At 38.7% G+C, this 23,860-nt stretch overlaps 1 protein-coding gene across 1 annotated transcript in view; it reads left to right on the top strand.

The window, feature by feature from the left end:
- Positions 1 to 23,860, top strand: part of LOC136875414 (uncharacterized) — a 169,429-nt gene that overhangs the window by 78,651 nt on the left and 66,918 nt on the right. Inside the window, exon 4 of the mRNA XM_068228056.1 lies at positions 14,565 to 14,652. Within this exon, the coding sequence (XP_068084157.1) occupies positions 14,565 to 14,652 (88 nt within the window). The remainder of the gene's footprint in view (positions 1 to 14,564; positions 14,653 to 23,860) is intronic.

Below are 23,860 nucleotides of genomic sequence, written 5' to 3'. Positions count from 1 at the left end.
AACCCTTACTTATAACAAATTCAATCAGCTGTTGTAAGGCTACATTACATGCTGGTACTGAATTTGTGGTGAAATAATAGGCAGTTACACTATGTGTTTCCAAGTTCTGTGAATACCTCTTAACATGAAAACTAATGCATGATTTGCTAGAGCAGATGGCCTTCCTAAAGGACCAAGATCTTCATACCCACATATACCTTGTTTATTAGCCTCATAATATAGCCCCTTTTCTAATGACATTTCTTCAAATAGGAGGGCACATTATTTATCAATATCAGACATTTTGGAACCTCTACTTTCAGCACTTCAACTATGGATGGATTCAGACCAGTGTCCACTCATAAGGTATTTGAGATGGTAAAGTGTTCAAAGGCCTGACAGAGGGAAGATTATCAAGTAACCAAATATTGATATATACAAGGCCCACATTTATAAATTGAAAGTGCCATAACCTTATCCTCATTCCACCACATACCAGACAGAGCTTTGTTAGCATTCTGTAACTGAGCACAGATATAAATGATTTACTGACAAAAAAAGATAGGCCTACTCACCTTCATCCATAATAGTTTGTGTGTTTTCTCCAATCTCAACCACTTCAACATCACCTAATACTGACAGATCTACATTACAAATCCTGTTTGTGAAATTACTGAAATTTCATTTAGGCCTACATTTCTATTTTATGCCATGCTAATACTTGACACAGGCATGTCCAAGTTACAGGGATTATAGGGGATACTTTCCAGATGTTTAATATGAAGATAAAGTTGGAATTCAAGAGGACAGATTGGGGAAAATATTAATTTACAGCACAAGGAGTAAGGGATTGGAATAAATTATCAAGGGAAATGTTAAATAAATGTCCTGAAAATATCAAAGAAAAAGCCAGGTAAACAATTCATAGGTGATCTGCCACCTGGGCAACCATCCTAAATGCAGATCATTGATTGATTGATTGATTGATTGAATAACATTATAATTTAATTGGTGCCTAGTGTGCCGTAGTTAATAAGGTCCCTCTCAAGAAAATGAACTTCACAAACATAAAAACTAGAACAATTTACACCATCACTCACACGACACACATGCTTCCACTGCTTCAGATAATCCTTATTTATAAAAATGCTTATTCTTGATGTTGAGATTGCCAGTCATATCGACATAATAGCCACTTGTACATGCTGAAAACTTGCAGGAGTACTTTAACCACAAGGTGTTACCTCCCTGAAATAAAGAACATGACGTTTATAAACAAAGTTTCAATACCGAAAACAAAGAAATGGAAGGAATGAAAAAGTATACTTTAATACACTATTTACAATTATATTTCCATACCTTACCTTCGCTGTACTTAGCATCTTCGGGCAGAAAATAACAATGTTTTTGTTCTGGTTACATGTAGCTTACAATGAAATTGCAAAACTACAGAACGCAAACATACAGCAACACTTGGACATTAAGCGTACCGTATCTAAAAACTTCTTCCTTCTTCGTCGCAACTTCTCATAACCATACACAATTAAACAGTATTAAACAGTACAGAACTGAATCGCCATTTTTCATTTTACGAGCATAGCCACGAGGGAAGCCAGCCAATCAAGACGCGCATAGGCCACGAGGCAAGTCAGCCAATCAAGACGCGACTCTACACCCTGCAGCGCTTCCAAGTGGTCTGGAGCTGAAATACGGCTTGTTGTACTTTTGTCGTATCTCACCTTCACCCCCGTGATGTGCACTGATAACATCTCCTTCTCAGAAGCTTCTGCTCGACTATTTCCACCTACTTATTCTGAGTATAATAACATTCAACAATTTCCTCCCCTACCCTCTAAACATCCTTCTCCAATACCAGACGCACCTCGCAAAAGCAAATTCACACAATTGATTGTTAAGGATTTGCCACCTAAACCTTCTCCCGGATATGATAGAGCTGCGTATCTCCAGCTAGTGCAATCCAATACATCCTCTCGCCCCTCTCAATCTCTGAGTTATCAATACCCCATTCAACCCAGTCAGCCAACTCCCTCAATATCGAGCCCGTCAATGCCTCTGCAACCCGCACAGCATCCTCAAACAGGTACTACACTCCCACAGCGAGAACATGTTCATCAGTGTGTTCTCAATCTTCTCATGCAGCTTACTCAACTAATTGGAAATCACCCCAATATCTTACCAGTTATTAGTCAACTTCGCGAAAGTTTACACCTTATCTTTAATAATGGTAGTACGCATCCTTCAATGGAATGCTAGGAGCCTACAAAATAAACAATACGAATTCAAAATTCTCATGCACGAAACATCTCCTCATATAGTCGCTTTGCAAGAAACTTGGTTTTCTCATACAACTCACTTTTATTTTCCAGGATATTCTATCGAACGCCATGACGGACCAGGATTTGATGGTGTCGCACTTATGATACATACTTCGTTATCGTACACTCCATTACATCTACAATACATAATACCGAATACCTATTCCCTAGGTCTTATATATCAGAACACATATGTTATAAACTTGTATAATCCCCCTGATAACTACATCTCTTTTGCCCAATGGTTCAAAATTTTTAATCAGTTTCCACCTGATACCCAACTGTTGTTTTTGGGAGATGTCAATATTCAATCATACTCAGTGGGGAGCCCCGCTCAACACCTCCAAAGGCACACAGTTCTTACATGCTGTAACTCAACATAATCTCTTGCTTCTGAACGATGGTTCCCCTACCAGGCTCACTCCTCCTGGTTCGTTGCCTAGTGCAGTCGATCTATCACTTTGCCGCAACTCCATTGCCTCTATAACCACGTGGCGGGTACTCAGTGACACTCATACAAGTGATCACTTTCCTATCCTCATTACTTATGGCCACGGGTATATTACTAAAAACCCACTTAACGACCATTATATCGCTCCGCTACGTTCCATGAAACAGTTCAATGCTTCGTGCTTTAACTCCTACATGGTAACCCAATTGGAGACCTTCCCTGTAACAGAATTATCCTATCACTCACTGCTCAAAATAATAACACAGTATCTGGACCTATACCATCCTTTTACACCACCATCAAACTCCATGACAACTGGTGCCTCTCAATTAAAGTGGTGGGACAGTGAATGTCACCAATTAATCCTTAAACGCAAGAGACTCTTCAAAATTTATCGTAAAACTCTAACCCCTTCACACTACTTTCACCTCAAACATCATATTGCTCATATCAAACGTGTATTCAATCAAAAACGACGACAGGCCTGGAAAACTTTTATATCCTCTTTCCATAACCATATTTCTGCATCTCAATTATGGAATGCTATCCGTGCTCTCACCCGGGCTTCCACTCACGTCCCACGCCCTCAAATCCCGCCGACTATTCTGCATGACTTTCTAAGGTCCCTCACTCCAGATCATGCACTTCCACCTTATACTCCAGCTATCTCTGCTTCCACTCCTCAGTGTTCAGTCCTTTCACGTCCCATCACTCTCCCTGAGCTCACGTCCGTTCTTAACTCCTGCAAATCATCCACTCCCGGTCCTGATTATATCTCTTATGCTATGTTACAACAGTTGCCGACCAAAGCCCTGCAAGTGCTTGTTCAGTACTTTAATTTTGTGTTACATACTACGACTCCTCCTCCCGAGTGGAACACTTTTTTCCTAATTCCGGTTCCAAAGCCTCGACGTCCAATGACCTCCCCTCACAATATTAGGGGAATAATTTTGCCGTCTTGTATACGCAAACTATTTCTTAAACTCCTGCTCCAAAGGTTTCTCTGGTACTTAGAATATTATTCCCTCCTTCCCAACTATCAGTATGCTTACTGTAAAGGTCGAAATGCTCAGGATGCGATCAATATGCTTATAATAGACATCTTATTAGCTAAATCTCGAAAAGAACACACTATTGCTGTCTTCCTCGATATACGAGGTGCCTTTGATTCCGTCCCCCTGAATATGTTATGGGATGTGTTATCACAGAAAGGCATCCCAACCACTTTCATAACTCTTCTACGTCATCTGTTAACGTCTCGCACTCTAATCTTCAAACCTCCTCTCACTACGCCATCCCCTCGTCAAGCTACTGTCGGCGTCCCTCAAGGTGATATCTTCAGTGGAATACTGTTTGCTTTATATTTATCCGGCCTCGAGCAACTTGCCCTCCAATCTCCCCGAATTCTTATGTATGCCGACGACATAGTTCTCTACTTTTCCCATAAAGACGTAGATGTTGCTCGCAAATGCATAACACGGCTGCTCATTCAAGTTCAGTCCTGGTTACACACTCATGGGTTCGCTTTATCACCCGATAAATGCTCTGCAGTAATCTTTACTACCAAGCGGGTTTACAACTCCAAGCCTTTACTGTTCGATACTTATGAAATTCCCATACGTTCGCACCATAAATATCTTGGCATTATCCTTGACCGTAAATTACAATTTTCCCAACATATACAACACGTACGCAACTGTACTGCCACGTATATTAACCTCCTAAAAGCCATTACACGTCGTTCGTGGGGAGCTGATCCTGCTACAGCAAAACTAGTCTACTGCTCCACCATCCGTGCTCGTTTCGACTACTGTGCACATATAATTGATCTTGCATCACCATCTGCCCTTCAATCCCTCAACACAATTCAAAATCAAGCACTACGAGTTTGTTTTGGTGCGTTGTCTACCACACCTACTAATGCCTTATTAGTTGAAACTGGTGACCCTCCTCTTCTCCTTCGACGCAGATTTCTAGCATCTAAGTATCTCCTCAAATGACTTCTCGTGCTCTCCAATAACCTTCTACCCAAAATACAATTACTCGCTCAATCATTCTCAACACCTATCACACATCCTTGCCGAGCCCCTGCCTTACTTTGGGCATTTGAGTCTGTCTCCCCTTTTAAATCTACTATTATTCGTAGCCATGTGCTACCATACTATTCTGTGGCATACGACGTGATTCAATATACTCCTACTATATTCATTCTAAAGAATCTTCTTTTGCTATGCTCCCTTACCGACTTTCATTTTTTCCTCTACATTCTAAAAATGTTCGCATTTCATCCACTAATGCCTGTCCCAATTTTTATACTGATGGATCCAAAAATTCTTGTGGTGTCGGCGCTGCTTTTTATTACGAACAGACTCAGTATGCTGAATTGTTTCACTTATCGTCCCACTTTTCTATTTTTTCGGCTGAACTCCTTGCCATACGACAAACATTACTGTACATCAAACATTCATCCATACAATCTGCTAATATATTCACTGACTCTCTCTCCGTGCTCCAAACACTAAAATCTAACAAGTTTACGCTGAACTGGTATGTTTATAATGTCAAACACATCCTCTTCAATTTACACCAATCAGGTGTCCAAATAACCCTCATTTGGATACCTGCACATAAGAACATACCAGGCAATGAACGAGCCGATCGCTTAGCGAAAGAGGCTTCCCTCTTATCTACAACCCCAGCTACATTTTCTGTTCCAGCCACAGATTTCATATCTCTCCTCAAATCACAACAACGACAAATATGGCAAAACACATGGACAACATCTGCATGTCAGAAAGGCAAATTCTATCATAGTCTCCAACCCATACTACCGACTACTTTCTGGTATCAACACGCCACCTACACTCGTCGTCATATCATCAATATCATACGTCTTCGCTTTAATCATTCCCTTACACCGCTCTATAAATTTCGATTTCGCTTACAACCGCATCCCCTATGCCATTGTGGATCTGTAGATGCTGATATCAATCATCTCTTTTTTCAATGCCCATTGTACAACTCTCCTCGCCGATGCCTGTACTCCAACTTAATACAATACAATTATCCACTCCCCTCGTCAATTGCATGTCTCGTATACAAGCCCTCTCCCACAATCATACGTATCTTAAATCAGTTCTTAGATCACTCTAATTTAGAACTCTAACCCCACTTTCCCACAATACATTGACACTACTTACATATTTCATCATATTCTTATTTGCCTCCCGCCCTCCCTAACGCCTCCTCTTCAACCAAGACACATAGCTACCGTTTATTCTCATCTCCCCCTCCACCGATCGCGTGTACATTTTCATTGATGTTCATATCAACACACTGTCGCCCCTCTTCATCTTTTGTTTACGATTTCACTGACACGTTGCCCTCTCTACATCCCCCATATACGTTGCTCAGATATTTCTTTCCATCTGTCCAAAGTCCTACACTCTCACATATATCCAACCCCTCCGTCGTTCCTCTGCCCTCTCCTGCTTGTCCCTTATATGTTGGCCCGGTGTGTATGTTTTGTAGAAGTCGCTGAGACGGCCACTCTAGCGTGAAGATAAGTATACCTTGTGTCCCTGTGCTTTTCCTATATCTCCTAGTCTTGTATACGTATTTCCTCACTCTCAATTGTCTAGGTGATACGTCTTTTCCTGAACTACTTCAAGTGCTTTGAACCCATTTTGTGAGTCTGCTGCATGGTCTACTTCCCTCAATCTTCAAGTACTTCGTACTCAAAAAACATTGTCACCTGCATTGGTGTACTACTTTATTGAAATTGTGTGCGTGTGTAGAACTATAGTCCATCTTCGTAGTAAGCGTCTTTCTGGACGACCGGAGGTGTGGCCTGGCCTCGAGTGCGAGGAACTATGGGAGCGTTCGCGCTGATGGTGGGGGAAGAACTAGAACCTTTCCTCCAGCTGACACAGTCGAGTTCAGGCAGCGGACGTAGCCCTGGGAACTGACTGAAGTAGTGTGGAAAGCTTAGGCGCGAAACGTTCCAGGGTCGGGGTGGGCATTATGCAATGGCACATCGGTGTACATACATCACACTAACTCAAAGGTTTAGCAATTACTTAATAAGATAAACTAGTGAAAATAAAATAGTACCGTACATTGTACAAATCGAGTCTTACATTTCGATTGTCTGCGTTAAACCTTGTCAATTAATTACACAGGCCTTTGAGCATAACATTCTAAAATTTCAGTTTTATTCCAGTACGGAAATACTCCGTAACTTTCGTAGTAGCCTAAATGTTGGTGACATCAAGAAATCAGAGTGTCATGCCTAAAAGAATTCATATCGGATGATGCTTTCGATACAACGTGAAATAAACCTCGGTGTATAGTAAAAGAGGAGGGCAATATTTTGGCACTCTGTAGCCTTTAATTTATTCTTGTGCCTTTTATTATTATACATTCTTACGAATATGACTGTAATATAAAATTGAAAGGTTTGAACCATTTAGTAGAAAATCAATTGAACATAAGACAGTAACTTGCAACTGGTAATACTGCGAATAAAGGAAGTTCCTTTGAAACTGTACTGTATACCAAGGAAAGGCGCATCGGTACGCGCTATCAGCTCATCAATCGCCTAACGAATAGGAGGACGTTGTTTCCACTGACAGCCCGGAGATATAATCTACTTAACGTGATTTCTAGTGAAATACGTATAAAAGAGATTAATTAATGCAAATTTGTCAGGAAAATGCAGAGAAGAAGCTTTAGTAGAAATACTTCAGATACTTTCATAATAACATTAACAATGTCTACTTTTCTTATCCATCAGAAGAAATATAATAATACTTTTGAATAACCTGCTATTGTTATGACTGAGAGAACAGGTCTCCTACAGCAACAGCAACAACAACTAAAACAGCAACAAAATGCTCCGGAACAATAGACAATATAAATCTGTCTCATAAAATCAGAGCAAAAATATTATCGGACTTCTTATGTGTTCTATGATCACGTTTGTTTAATATTCTGAGTTCAGGGATCTTATTTACAAATTATTCAGAATAATCTTCACTCTCGTCTGAATCAGTGCCATCTGAAGTTTCACCGAGGATGATGTCGGACTGGTCTAATTCTAATTCCTTATGCATTCCCAGTATTCCTGCTCAATGTCTTTTACGTGGTCGCAACATTATTCCGTTTGTCTTGCGAATACTGTGCAAGCAATATCCGCAAAGAGCTTCCTTTTTGTCGAGTGTGTCTGCTGTCAAGTCACGAGAGATCTATAAGACAGATAAATATTTCGTAGAGAATAATCATTTTTATTTATATTGGGAATAGGAGCGCCTCATTTATAAACAGTGAAGGCATTAGAGATGCTATGGCACACATTTTTATGCTAAAAACTAATTATGCTGTGTTACTATTAATTGAAATATATTCTTATCACGGACCTCTCCTTTGAAATCTCCCCGAACCGACTCAGTGTGATTGACATCTGGATGATATGTTTCATATGTTCACTCATTGTATAAACACTTTCACGTGCCTAGTCTCGCAGATTTAGAAGAGGACCTAGAAGCCATGCTCGTCACTTCAGTAATTTCAACTTAGCCCGCACGTAACAACACGCGCCGCTTGAGAGACGTTTTCACTTCAGCGCTAGCCTGGCGACTGGACCTGCTGTAGGAGTGGGGGGACGATAGGTCCCACCACTGCATGCGCAACCATTTCTCGCGCAGGACGCTTTCAACCAAAATCGACTATAGTACAAATATAATACAGTATTATGTCTGGGTGAAATAACGAGCCCAAATCAACTTCACGAACAGAACAGAACCCTTGAATGCGAGAATAAAAACAACATAAATACATCATCTGACAGTAGTAATTGGGAGTTCAGGAATTGGTCTCGAACGTACTTTTTATTTTATTAGGTCTCTTAGTAGGTTGGGGATAAATTGTAAGTTATACAGACTGTTAAATAGGACTAGTTCAAGAAAAATGGGCGCAATTGAATTAAGAAGTTTGAGAAGTGCTATGATATTTTCAGATATAACACATCTTACGAATGCCTGGTTGTGCAAAGTTCTAATTAACATTTGTCTGATTAATTTATTTTCGTTGTGTTATTCTGTGTATGCTGACAATATGCAGTGTCTAAACTTACTTGAATCATGCTGGTGCGTTTATCCGGACAGCAATGCTGTGGACTTACCTAACCTTAACAACCAATGGTAAATATTTACTACGAACTTCTTACCTGTGTTGTTACGAGGCCAAATAAGTAAAGAAGTCAAGATAATGCACGTACATATCAGTCACTATCTAGAAGTTAGAAGATTTTATTTTTGAAGTAAGATTATTGATAAGTTACGTTTTGTTGATTATTTTATCATTAGGTATATTTAATCTGTCATTTCACAACCAATTTATTGATTGATTTCTATTTATGCAGTTTATATATTTTTTTGAACCGACAGGCAGCGCGAATGTATGGTTGAACTAGGAAGGTTTGTAGAGTGAAGGTAGGCCACTATAGTTGTAATATTTTTTTTTTACAAGTTGGTGTTCGGTCTTGTGTGTGTCCACTGGGATTCTACTACACTTTGGGTAATTCAGTGGTCTGTTCATAGTTTAGGCTATCATTAATTTTTTAAATGATATCAGTTTTGTATCCATGGGAGTAATCAGAAGATATCTGGGTGGCAATGTTTGCTTACAGTCAAGGGCGCCCATACACGGGGGCGAGGTGGGGCCGCGACCCCCCACTAGCTCTCAGGGAAAGGCAAAAGTCGAATGTAGTCCGGTGTTTTCCTTTCAAGAAAATGATGTAGTCAGTATTACGTAGAAGTGGTACGGTAGTACCGTCTCTCACCAACAGGCTGGGTATATCGTGGGTTATTCTACTGCAGAATACAAGTGGCCATTTATCTTCCAAAATATTAAAATACTACGTACCCCCAGGTCTAGGACCCCCCCCCTACAAACTGTCATATGGGCACCCATGCTTACAGCTGTGTGTTTAACAGACTGAAAAGCCTTTGTTTACAATTAACTAAGTCAGCACTGGAAAACATGGCTTCATTTTTAACAAAAAAAAAACATACCGTAGTATTGACAATGAAGTAACATTAAACCATAAATTACAATTCCATGAAAACAAACCATAACAAGATATTGTGCACTAACAAAAGAAGAATAAAAAGGAAGCACATTAAGACAAGAGACAAAAAAAATGGCACGTGAGTCGTCGTCATCATCATCATCAATGCCCCACTCCAGTCGCCTGGGTGTGGTTAACAAGCCTCCTCCACTCCTTTCTGTCCTTCAACTTTTCCTGCTCCATTACTTCTGCCACATCCAATCCAGCTTCTCTAATGTCCTTCCAAATCTGATTCATCCACCTTCTTCTCGGTCTTCCAACTGGTCTCTTTCCCTTAACTTCTCTTTCCAATTCCCTTCTTGCTACCCGTAACTTTGCCATTGTTTTTACATGTCCAAACCACCTCAGTCTTTCTTTCTGCATGTTCTATACTAACGGTTCTATATTTAGCTCTTCTCTGATTTTAATATTTTGAATTCTGTCTCTTCTTGTCTTTTTAACCAATGTTCTTAAAAATTTCATTTCTACTGCGTGGATCTTGCTGTCTTGTCTCTTATTAGTTACCAGCGTTTCTAGTCCGTATGTTACAATTGGTATGAAATACTGTTTATATAATGTTAATTTTGTTCTCTTGGGTACTTTGTCATCCCATAAAAGCTCTCTGACTTGATGATAATATGTTGTACCTTTACTTAGTCTGTTATTAATTTCAGGGTTGATTTCATTTTCCATTAATAATGCTACCCAGATATGTAAAGTGTTCTACATTCTCTAACCGTTCTCTGTCTATGTTCACATGGCTTCTCCTTTTCTCTTTTCCACAGTGCATGACTACAGTTTTCTTTTTACTAATTACCATTCCAAACTCCTTCAGATTTTCATTCCAAATGTCCAGTCTCCTTTGTACTTCCTTTTCTCCCTTTCCCCAAATCACCACATCATCTGCAAATACCAAAGCATTCACTTCATCACTACTGATACTCTGTTTTACACATTTTATGATTTCGACAGTGCACTTCCTTGCTTGAGACCTATTTCTGCATAAAATGTTTCAGTCACCACTCCCCACTTGTACACTGCTTTTACTCTCGTGAAACAACATTTTTATCTTGTTAATTAATGATTTTGGTACATTCCTTTTCAGTAGGCATTCCCATACATGTTTTCTCTTAACTGTATCATAAGTTTTTTACAAATCGAAAAATATGAAGATGATTTCCTTGTTCCTTTCCAGATGTTTTTCCATTATCGTTCACACTGTAAATATCAAGTCTATTGTTGACCTATTCGGTCTAAAGCCATATTGTTCTTCCTCTATGTGTGTTTCTATTATATCCCTCAGTCTTTTGTCTATGACTTTCTCCATTATTTTTAGCCCATGTGATAATAGAGCTATACCTCTATAATTTTCACATTTCTTCCTATTTCCTTTTTTTGAACAGTGGTACAATGCTTCCTTATTGCCAGTCTTCAGGTATCCTTTCATCCTTCCATATGGCATTGAGGGCTCTGTATAGCCACTGTAGTCTAATGCTTCCTACTGCCTTAATCATATCAGCATTGAATTCGTCTTTTCCACTTGCTTTACCTTTGGTCATTGCTTTCACTGCCCTTTCAAGTTCCAACCATGTTATCGGGTTCTCTTCTTTTTCTCCATCTCTTATTTCCATTTTCTTATCTCTTTTTTCCTCTGAGCAGTCATCCTTGTTATAAAGTTTTTAAAAATATTTTTCCATCACCTTCTGAAGACACTTTTGGTCATGTACTATGGATCCACCTTCCCTCTCTAATGCCTTGATTTTTTCTTGATTTATTCTTTTTGATTTTATTACTCTGTATAATAGTTTCTGATTTCCTCGACTGTCTTGCTCAATTTTGTTGATAAACTCTCTGCAACATTTCTCCTCTTCTTCCTTGATACTCCTCTTTACTTGTGGTTTCTATCTTGTGTATTCCACATGTAACCTATCTTATTCTCATCCCTCTGATATGTTTTTTGCTTTTCCTTATCCATTTCTTTTTTCATCTTGTTCCTTATTTATTTCTGTTTTTATTTTGTCTGTTCACCACCGTGTCTCCTTTCCCTTAACCTTTGCTTTTGTTTACCTGCATACCTCAAGTGCTGCTTCCACAAATGTCTGTCTTAAATTATTGTCCCACTCTTCTTCCCCACTTCGTATTTCTGTGTTAGGCAACTTCCTTTTTGTACAATCTTGAAATGCCATTCTTTTATCCTCCTCGTCCAATTCCCAAATCCTGATCTTTGGTTTCTTCTGCAATACAGTTTTATGGAATTTTACTTGTTTTAATTCCACAATAAATCAGGTTATGTATTACAGTCCATCCTGACATTGTCCTGGTGCATCACATATTAATACATCTTGATGTAACACAGACTAAAGAAAATACACATCTTGAATGATGTGCACTCTAACATAATACTATACATTATTCTTGGCCGAGCATGCATAAATTACAATTAATAAAATCAATACTCATCGATTTTATAACAACAGATTGAGAATGGGGAAGATACGTTATGAATATGAAGATAATCCCTAGTGAAAGTATGGAAGGTGATCATAGATTATTGATTGTTGAATCTATCTGCAAGTACAACAATTAGTCTCTCAGATGCTCTTTACTCTGCTCAGTTCTCGACGCGGTTTGAGAGGACGAGCCATGTCTCACATTCTCGTCAATGTTGCTGTTATCCCTGCTCATTTTTCGAGGAATGTTCCTCTCTTGGGAGAAATGTGATTTTTCCGTTACGTTTAAGTAATTAATAAACAATTTCGTGGTAAGAGTAAATTTCAAATTTTTTCTTATATTGAAATAGTTTTTCAGAAATATGGAAATTTACTCTGCTTAGCTTCTTGATGATTCTTAGTTGTGTTTATGTTAACCTTGCTTCTTGCTGCTGTGTGGATATTGAACGCTCACTGATTCTCAAATCAGCAACTTCTTCAGTTCTTCCTTTACCTCCTCGCATTGATGACAAACACACCCTCGGGCGTTGTACTTCCGTTCTCGATAGCTGCAGTCACTTAAGTGCGGCCAGTATCCAGTATTCGGGAGATAGTAGGTTCGAATCCCACTGTCGGCAGCCCTGAAAATGGTTTTCCGTGGTTTCCCATTTTCACACTGCAGGCAAATGCTGGGGCTGTACCTTAATTAAGGCCACGGCCGCTTCCCTCCCACTCCTAGCCCTTTCCTGTACCATCATCGCCATAAGACCTGTCTGTGTCAGTGCGACGTAAAGCAACTGGCTAGATATGACCTATCTGTGTCAGTGCGACGTAAAGCCACTAGCCTTTCTCCTTTTTTTCCAAGTGCCCTGAAAACGGGTGAACAAAGTGAAATGACCCACATTGTTCAGTTTTTTCCATTTCTTGCAAGTTTTGCCTGGACTAGCTGCGTCAGATTAAACCCTGTTATATTTTTCATAATGTTTGACAAATATCCATGATCTCTCTTCCTGGGAACATTTTCAAGGATGATCAGTTTTTCCACGTTGTCATTGCCTCATCAAATAGTGTGTCGAAAGAATTGTAGAACTCTGTTTACCTATTAATGACAATCTGATTCTGAGGTTGAACTTTGTAACAGTGAAGTCATTGGTGTGAAATGCTGACGAAAGTATGTGTAACATTCCTCGCTAGTAGGCCCCTACCACATTTCAAAAGAATAAATTTTTTCAGGTCTGTAACATTAGGAATCCATGTCTCATCTCCACTGTTCTCCCTAGGACCATTTTAGTGGGTGCACTGCCCTGCCATTTTAACAGACTGCCCAGCTAACATCACCTACATATGTGCTAGTTACATATTTGAGTCATTACGAGCTCCAAATTAAAACATAAATGCTATAAAACTGTTCATTTAAATTATACATCTTCATTATTGTCAGCATAATTGCATCAACTACATCGGAGTTTATATATTCAGCTTGACTATCGGGTGGTGTCGTGTACGACCGGTGTCTGGATTAGCGTGGAGTCGCATGCGAGCACTCGATTCTGCACGATGTCACAAACCCGTACAGCACTCCACAGCAACCAAGTGGAAAGTCCCGGTGTTAATATGATTATGAACAAGCAGTACAACACTAGAATTTCGTAATACTCTGTTGCGGCTTGTCGTGATAATAACACTGACCTCAGTTAATGTTTCAATGTTTACCTGCCTGATATTACTGTTAATGCCCAAGATAGCGGATTCAAACCTGGCAGAGGTAGTCGGATTTTTGAAGAGTGGAAAAAAGACCATTCGAAACTCCATGTCATAGGAAGTCAGCATGTAAAAGATCTCTGGTGACTTATTTGATGTTTACCTGACAAAATTAATTAAAACCTAGCTTTAGATGCCCAAGAGAGATTCGGTTTAATCTGCCATCTAGTATGCCTAGAATAACATGGAACGTTGAAATTGACAAGCAAGTAGCCAGATGGCATCAAATTAAATTGCTTGCACAGGTTAGCTGAGGCCATACAATTATTATTATTATTATTATTATTATTATTATTATTATTATTATTATTATGCTCTCATTCATTCATTTTTTTTACATAGTATTCCCCGGCCAGCTGCTGGTTGATGAAAATTTCTGGAGAGAATGCTGTACTCTCATCTTCAGTGAGATAGTAGAAAATATCAGTGATGCCTTTCTTTCTCGTTGCCTTGGGTCAGTTGTGGTTCACTGTTTATCTTTGACTGTTGTATTGTTATAGGTACAGTGCCAAAGAAGATAATAAAACCTACTGGATGCGGCCATGCTCTCTCCCTGTAGCAAGTGATGCCTGTCCTGTTGGAGCTGTGGTGAGTGTCAGAGCCGCTTCACATGAGGCCACTGGTCGCGTTTGTGGTGGATGTGAGGTTTGCTAGAGTCAAAGGAAATACCGTATTTTGATGAGTGAAGATTGTGAGATGATGTGAATGTGTAATTTTCAAGACTACATTTTACTTGAAATGAACTTTACATTGGAAGTGAGATGATTTGCTTTGTAAGTTCCAGAAAGGAAAAAAAAACGAACAAAAATACTATACAGTATGCTCGGCTATCTAAAGATCTGAGGCAAGATGAAAACGTATTTTTTTGTTAGTTTGGGATGTTCAGGAACTGTGTGAGAATATAAAGTCACTAAACTCGATACAAGGGTGAGGACAGTAGAGGAAGCACTCCGGTACAGGTCAGTAGACTGAGACTGACTAGAATAAGAAACTGGCCGTGGTGCAGTCTAAATTTACTAAGCTGAACCTCAGTTGGTAGATGGCGCAGCCAGTAGCAAAACGAAACGCTGCCTAGGCACTACAGTCTGTCTCACCATGTTAGTTAGGAATGCACTTGAACATATGCACAAAAATGAACGTTGCTCAAATTACGTAGTTTATAAGAAATGTAACAACTGAACATGTTGTAACGAGGTGGCGGGGTAGTAGATATACAAATATTCGACTTGTAGCTTCTACTCTACGATTTATTTAATCTAATAATAACCATATACTCAAGTACACAGTACACTCATCAGAGCTTTCTTATTCTGTCTTCACTCCTACTAGCACTACACTGGGCGAGTTGGCCATGCGGTTAGGGGCGCACGGCTGTGAGCTTGCATCCGGGAGATAGTGGGTTTGAATCCCACTGTCGGCAGCTCTGAAGATGGTTTTCCGTGGTTTCCCATTTTCACACCAGGCAAATGCTGGGCTGTACCTTAGGTCCACGGCTGCTTCCTTCCAACTTCTAGGCCTTTCCTATCCCATCGTTGCCATAAGACCTATCTGTCTCAGTGTGACGTAAAGCCACTAGCAAAAGATTGCTACTAGCACTATAGACTACTAACAGTTACCCTAGGGCAGTTCACTCCTAACTCTCTGTAAAATGTTTGCGGGCACACACACATATTCTCACAAGTTTATACACGGTACTTTGTTCACACTAACACTGAAGTCTTCTACCAATGTCCCATGTCTCTTCTTCACTGCGTACTCCCTCACTGCTAATCTATTACTAGCTACTCATATCTGCCATCAGTTCACTCACAGGAGGGAACCGTATCTCTCTCACACTAAGCTCAAACTGAGCTGGCCGTCTTTACATCATCATCGTCATAATCTGGAGCAGTTTCCAACCACAGGCTGGGTCTGCTTGGAACATAAGACTGTCCATCGTTTTCTGTCCATCCACCACTTCTCTTCTCTCATCGTCATCCAGTTCCCTCCTCTTGCCTTGATGCTCTTCTTTACACCTTTTAATCATCCGTCTCTCGGTCTTCCTCTAGCTCTCCCTCCCTTCAACTCCATTTCTAACATCTTTTTTTGGTATCATCTCTTCTCCCATCCTGTTAATATGTCCATATCACTGCACCCCGTGATTTTTCTATCCTCTGCCCTAGCAGGTTCAATCCTGGTTCAGCCCAGTGGCATTTGACGATGCTCAAATACATCAGCCTCATGTCGTAGATTAACTGGCACTTAAAAGAACTCCTGCAGGATAAAATTCCGGCACCTCGGCGTCTCCCAAAACTGAAAATAGTAGTCGGTGGGACATAAAGCCAATAACATATTATTGATTTTTCTGTCTTTTCCTGTAGGGTTCCTCATTTACTATTTCCCGAACTATCTCATTTCTTACTCTGTCCATTCTTGTTAAACCTGCTCGACACCTCTCAAACTTCATTTCCACTGCATATATTCTACTTTTATCCTTCTCCTTCATCACCCATGTTCTGATCCATTTGTCAAAATTGGCACAAAATAATTCATTTACATCTCTGTGGTACATTCCTGTTCCATATCAATGCTCCCACACTCTTAGGCCCGATTGTATAAACATCACTGACTGGAGATCACTTTTAGTCTAAGTTCAGAAAATGATCTGAGATCAGACCAGTGTCGTGTTGTATAACACTGATTTAAGATCAACTATTCGAAGTTCAATTTTGATCCCAGTTCATATGTGAGCGCTTGGCAACAGCGTAAAAACAGTCGAGTGTCGCGAGTCGCAGTTGAGCAGTGTGAATGTTTTCATTCGTATTCGTATTCTGTGTGCCGAGCGAAAGAAATAAAGAAAAAATTACTGAAATATTTGTATTGAACAAGTAAGTAGAGAAATCATATATTAATCCTGTATTATGTAAGTTAAATTTGTCGGCAAGCAATAGGCCTACACTTCTTTATTTCTTCTATTTCAGGCTCCTGCTTCCAAATCAGCTGATCTCCACACCTCGACCTCGAAAACAGCTGATGTGCTCACGAAGTCACAGTCGCCTAGCATAAAATGAAACTGAGACTTTAAAACTTGATAATGAAATTTAAAAAATGAAAATTTTAATGAAAAGAAGAAAGTTAGGCCTGGACAATAAGGAAAACTGGGTTTAATTGCATAGTACAGTAGCGTTATTAGACGCATAGAGTTGTAAAGTACATTATGTTTTCGGCTAATTTTGTTGCAGATAAACTGTTCGTATAATTTAGTTTGAACCACTTTTAGTAATAGCCAAATGTAATTTTTTTGTAAATATTGTTACCTAAATACATTATTAATAATTGCTGCCCTTATAGCAGTGTTTTCTCTTCCATAAACGTCATTTGCAGCAGGTACTGGAATTTCTTCAAATGCTCTTCTTGCAGCTAACACACCCTCATCTCTTTCAGGGACCTCATCTACTGCATTTACAGCGATATAGTGCAAGACGAATGCTGCAGCTATGATTACTGGAACACGAGCTAATTTCACTCTTAGCCCCATACTGAGACAAGGGAACCGTCTTTTCACAACCCCAAATGTTCTTTCTGTTGCTGACCTGGTTGCTTTATCGGCTCAATTATAAGCTACGATATTTAGGGACCTGAGCCTAGCATCACAAATAACTTGAATATTTAACGAAAACCACCCATGACAATTCCTATAAACTTCTGCGTTATCGCCCCCAGGAGATATTATAGGTATGTGGGTACAATCTATAGTGCCTATAACACCAGGTAAGTGTTTTACATCGAAAAAATCACGCATGATTTTCCTCACGTCATTTTGTTCGGAAGACATTTTGATAAACTCGTGTTTCAGTGCAGCAATAAGATTAGATACGCGATGAATGGTTCTGCAGACTGTCGCTGCGTCTACATGCAGTAAATCACCAACGACTAACTGAAAACTTCCTGTGGCTGAGAATCTCCAAGTTAGTAACATGTGCATTAGAGTTAGTAGGTTTTAAGTAGAATATCACACAACCTGAGTTCTAGCTATTCCACAGTATCTTTTCCCAAGTGATCCCTCAGTTTTAACTTCTTACAACTCAATTCTCTCATTGGATTTCCTCTTTCACAGAACACGCGAGGAGGCCAACGAAATTAATAATTTTCATCATCAGAAGATATATCCGAGAAATCAGAGTAATCAGACATCTGTAAAATACGAACGAGATAAGATAATAACATAAGCAATTTATCGAGGTTATGTTATAGAAATATTACATTACACTGCAGTAAAAGAAGTGTAATATTGCCTATATACTGCGCCGTTCCCGCGTCCAGGCATGGACACAAGAGATCCTGACTAGCTCTAAATTCAATTGGTTCAACGACTAAGTTTTATGGGTATGGGTTCCGTAAGAGAAAAACGTTCAGTCGGTTAATGGTAGATTCTAACTAACGTTGAAAGACGTCTCTTACCCGTTACTAGTTAGATACCATACTCTTATTAGCTCATAGAGAAGTTGTCGTCAACTGAAGATACCACTATCTTATAACTAATACTTATTCTAGGAACACATAGAAAGAATGCTGAGTTTATACTATCTCACATTTATTTAAATATTAAGTTAGACATTATAAGAAAAATCATCTTAAATTCGACCAATGAAAACTTCTTGAAGTGAGTAATTCTTTGTTATTCCTACAGTCTGTATTCTTCACCAACATCTCAGAAAAATCATATCCTCCGAACTCATCGTAAATAAACGCATTCTAGGATTCTACCATTTCATTTCATGAGTCCATTGATCTTTCAAAATTATAGAATATTAGAAGAAATATTACATAACATTTGGGAATTATAAAGAAACATATGTTTTCATTCGTAGGCAATTCACTTACGAAGTTAGGCGATCATGAATTAAACTAATATGAATGAAATTAATTATATTTACATATGCCGTACTGGCAAGAAAATAAACATTAAAATCAAGAATATTAAGAGCGTTGGATGCATCCTTTAAGAAGAAAAATAAATAAAAATTTTACCAATTACTATTTACATTATCTCTGATTAAACTTTCTTGAGATATAAAGAACGCTTATGGAATCATCGAGTTGGTGTTCAGATAAGAATTGGAGTTCAAATTGTCTGAATATCAGTTATTCTTCGGATAAATATGAAATTCAGTTCGTTACTACCTATTCCTTACTCATAGGACTGACACATATTTCAATTTACACTAACTGTCTGTCTCGATGCAGGTGTAAAATTCTCAATAAAACTATCTCAAAACTTCTCCTGATTTTGAATTGACAAGTACACTCACGTATGTTTCACGGTTTAAATATTCACATTCACATGCTCAATTGCCTCTTAATTACTCATATTTCCCTGTGTCACTCACCATAAGCTAAGCTATGTCCAGTGTAAGTCGTAATCACCCTCCAAGTAACATTATCATAAGATTTAACTTATAAACTTAAGGTAATGTGACCTTAATTTCAGTGATAAGTATTAGTCTACGTGCGTATTTAGTTGTAAGAAACGTCATCATACATACCCTATGAAATTATCATCACACCTACTACTAACGGAAAATCTACTTGGTCAGAAGACACTATCTTCGACTAAAAATAATCCTTTTTGAATAGCTATGTCACCAGTGATTACTCTAGTAGGTTGAATATTGTTCAGAATATTGTTATTCACAGTGAGAGTTTCAAAATCATCCGAAATAATTCAGTGAAGGCTTAAACATTATCATGACTACATGTATGACTCTCTAGACACTCCTAACATGGATAAAAACATTGCTCTATCAATCTCGAGATCGTATCCTAAGCTATGTGAAGATGCATAGGATTAAGAATTATCATATGGAATTGGCAAGAATTCACTGACACTCTCAGAAACATCACTTGAAAATCACATCGTCTCAACTTAGAACAACTATGACTACCTCTCTCGAAGAAATAATAAATATGACCATCATAAGTCACTATCATCCTTATACCATATCTATAACGCGTCAATTATTATTCACATTTCACGTATAATATATCTCTCTCTTCATCATATGCAAATCACTTCATTGAACTGCACGTCAACGTGCCGTGACATTCTTAAAATGCCCTCTTTACTTCCTATCGTCATAGTGCCAAATTTAACATCATAACTCTGAGTAATCTACTGCCTTATTCCTCCATAAACACTTCCTATATACGATCTCGCACCGAGTGACTTTGATTAAAATAGTATACACTGCTGTTAATGTCAACTTCACACTTTACTCTTCACTGATAATAATAATAACACTAATTATTTACTCTCACATATCACTGGAAACATTACGATCGGAATATCACTTGGTGACCACGCCTACTAATGAAATTGACATTTCATATAGATGAATACCTACTTCCAATCATCTCATCTAGACATTTATCTACGCACTGTCTTCGCACAAATACACATATCAACATATCATTATAAAAGGTAATATTCTCTTACTTACGAAAACGACTCAGATAATGGACTTAGCTTTGCTCAAGGTGGTCCCGATGTCTTCTCATCTCCGGTCATCTGAGATTAAGATCTCGTCATCTGGTTCCACCACGAGTGATCGGGTTCATCGTAGCTCTCCACAATTGATTACTGGTCATCTGGGATGATCAACATCGTATTGCCTCATCAGGATCCAAATACCGTTGCCTTGCTTCTTTACAGGCTCATAGTGGAATCTCGTACGTATGTAACAGAATAATAACAAAATATGTGATTCATTGCTGTCATTCTTCAACTAATATATCTCTTGAGAAGCTCAAATTGTATGGATTTTGCTATGGTACATTTAGTCCAATATGCTAGCTCCAAATCGACTAGGATAATTATTAAGTATTTATTCCAACTTGAAAGGGAACTTCTTTCCTCTATATCTTTATTGGTGCGAATGCACTCAACAGCTGATCATTACGTATTTTTTTTTACTATTAAGCGGTATCGGGCAAATTTATTTAAGCTCTGCGCCACTTCGTGACGTAGCTCTATTGTAATCTGGTTTATCTCCTTTTATAGTATTTTATCTTTCGCGCAGCGATTAAATCTTGATAACAAGTGTTGGGCGTGTAGCCGCGAATTGTATTTCCTTCTAAATTACGGTATTTACTCCAGATGAATAATCTCTTTCAGTCTAGTCCTACGTCTTCTTACTGCTTCAAGGTCTGATTATATAGTGAGTGATGAGCAAATTTTTTCTTAAATAATAGGTTTAAATAATGTCCATTTGTCATTCTTTTCCTGCGCCTTCTATACATGATTCTTTCCATAACTGACTGATGAAAATAATTACATTTCGGCCCGTACTGACGTTAAATGCGTTTATTTTAACATTTTGATCGCAGAGACTCCATGTTTGTTCCTACCAGCTCGTATAAAGAACTGTGAAACGGCACAATACGGACAAGTATAGCTAGCAATGTATGAGGTTAGACTTCAGTGTATATTTTTAACCATTTATCGTAAAACCACAAGTAATATTTTGTTAACAATCAGATGTTCTTGTATCTCAAGTAGGAAACAACTCCTTAAACTAAGATCAAAGAGTTTGATCCTAGAAATTTCTCCAGTCAAAGTTGATCGTTGTTCAGTGCGAATTGATCTCAGAATAACGTTTATACATACAAATGTAAGAGTTTTGCGTGAACCGAGATCAATTTCGTCTCTGATCTAAGATCAAACGGTTTATACAATTGGCCCTTAAAGAATCCATTTGCACACCTTTCTTTTTCATCGATTTCCATCCTGTTTCCTCCATTTTCTTCAGTTACACTTCCCAGGTATTTAAAGCTTTCAGCTCTTTTCAACTGCTCTCCTCCTAATGTCATGCCATTCTTGTTTTGTGTCATTACGAGAACTTCATTCTTTTGTATATAAGGAGACCAAACGTTCCAGAATGATCCGGGATCACGTTTTAAAAGACTCCAGATTAATCATTTGGTAATTTCCAATTGACTGCCATGCCACCATGAGCGAATGGAGAGGGGGTGGTGCAGTTGAAGAGGAAACCGGCGGGCCATGTTACATATTGGAATGGCGGACGCTATAACCATTACAGTTGCTCATTATTAGCAATAAAATTTGAGTATTCCTTATTATTCCCACGTGTATATACAAGTATGTTACAACATAGGGAGGCAAGTCACTTGACGGAAAAGTTTGTGGTAAAAGACGTTACGTTCGAGCTCAAGTAGCTCTGTGACTGCTCACCCAATGCACAGTTTGCTTGTACTAAGTTTACTCTGAATAAAAATCATATGCAGCATTTGTCATACTTGCTGTTTAATTACTTGGAAGTGCAAACATGTGAGCAGTGTATGTGTGTGAGAAAGTACCATTATTGTAAACCCTGTGTGAACCAGGCCAGTCTATGATTAAACATAAAAGAGGTAAACCTGTATTAAATGTATTTTCAAAATTTCGTGAAAAAAATTCTGGAAATACTTCGGATTAAGTAACACGTGCAGTTGCCGATGTATAGTCACCTCGACATAGGAAGTTGTCTGCCGAGTGGAAGCGTTAAGGCGAAAGATGGGCCACCCCAATGCCTTAAGTAGAGTTGTCTACTGTCATTTAGGAATAAAGTAGACCTCTGGATCTTGGAAAACTATTAATAATAATGTTATTCCCTTTCCATCCCACTAACTACTTTTACGGTTTTCGGAGACTCCGAGGTGCCAGAATTTTGTCCTGCAGGAGTTCTTTTATGTGCCAGTAAATCTACCGACGACACGAGGCTGACATATTTGAGCACCTTCAAATACCACCGGATGGAGCAGTATCGAACCTGGCAAGTTGGCGTTAGAAGACCAGTGCCTCAACCTTCTGAGCCACTCAGCCCAGCATGGACACATATTGAAATGTGATGGCATAAATAAATATCTTACAAATCATAATACTTAGAATTCATCAGTTGGTAAAGACCTGTTCTAATTTCACATCATTAACGGGCCCATAACTTGACCTACTTAATCCGTCAGGACGTATGCTCGACATTGTAATATATGAGCTGATCGCAGCGCACTGTATCAGCATGGTATAAAAGTCCAAACAAAGCTTCAGTTTTGTATTTACTGGTTGACTGTGTGTGTGTGTGTGTCTCTCTCATAACTGAACTACACTATACTACCATACTAACGTCTAAACTACACTTGTTTTTCACATCCTATGACTCGCCACTGAGCTTAGCGACTCGAAGGCAAAGCTGTTCACTCTTTTTAATGATTTCATACCTTAAGTCGTAACTGGAGATATTCATAGTTAAGCAACATACGCCTAAAATTTGCATGGATGGGTGACCGCTATATTTCACGTTGAGGTCTCACAAACATCAATACATGGGTTTGGTGTGAGCAATCCAACTACATTATACCACACTACACCATAGCTGTGTGAGAAGGCCACTCTGTAGGTTAGTCTGTCCACTGCAATCTCCGAACGTAAATCAACCGGAAAATTAAAATTATCCAAAATTACACAAATATGTCACCAGTTTGAATAACACAAATCCCAGTAAAATATCAAGCAATAATGACTGTTTGGCTAAGTCCATTAGGAAAGCAGTGCAAGGGGTAGAAGACAAAATGCCCTTTTGACCAAAAATGATTAATAATACATTTTGCCATCGGTAAAAAGTACCCATGCACCTCCTCGCGGGTTATCGAACAAGATTGAAATTTATGTCATGTTAGCCAAAACATAGGAAAGTAAAGGTAACAGTCTAAAAAAAAAAAATGTTTTTTTCTTTGCAGGGGAAAAAATATGAAAGGAAAATAA

Source organism: Anabrus simplex, chromosome 6 (genome assembly GCF_040414725.1).
Source record: "Anabrus simplex isolate iqAnaSimp1 chromosome 6, ASM4041472v1, whole genome shotgun sequence".
Classification (NCBI taxonomy): domain Eukaryota; kingdom Metazoa; phylum Arthropoda; class Insecta; order Orthoptera; family Tettigoniidae; genus Anabrus; species Anabrus simplex.
This window is presented reverse-complemented; position numbering and strand designations above follow the sequence as displayed.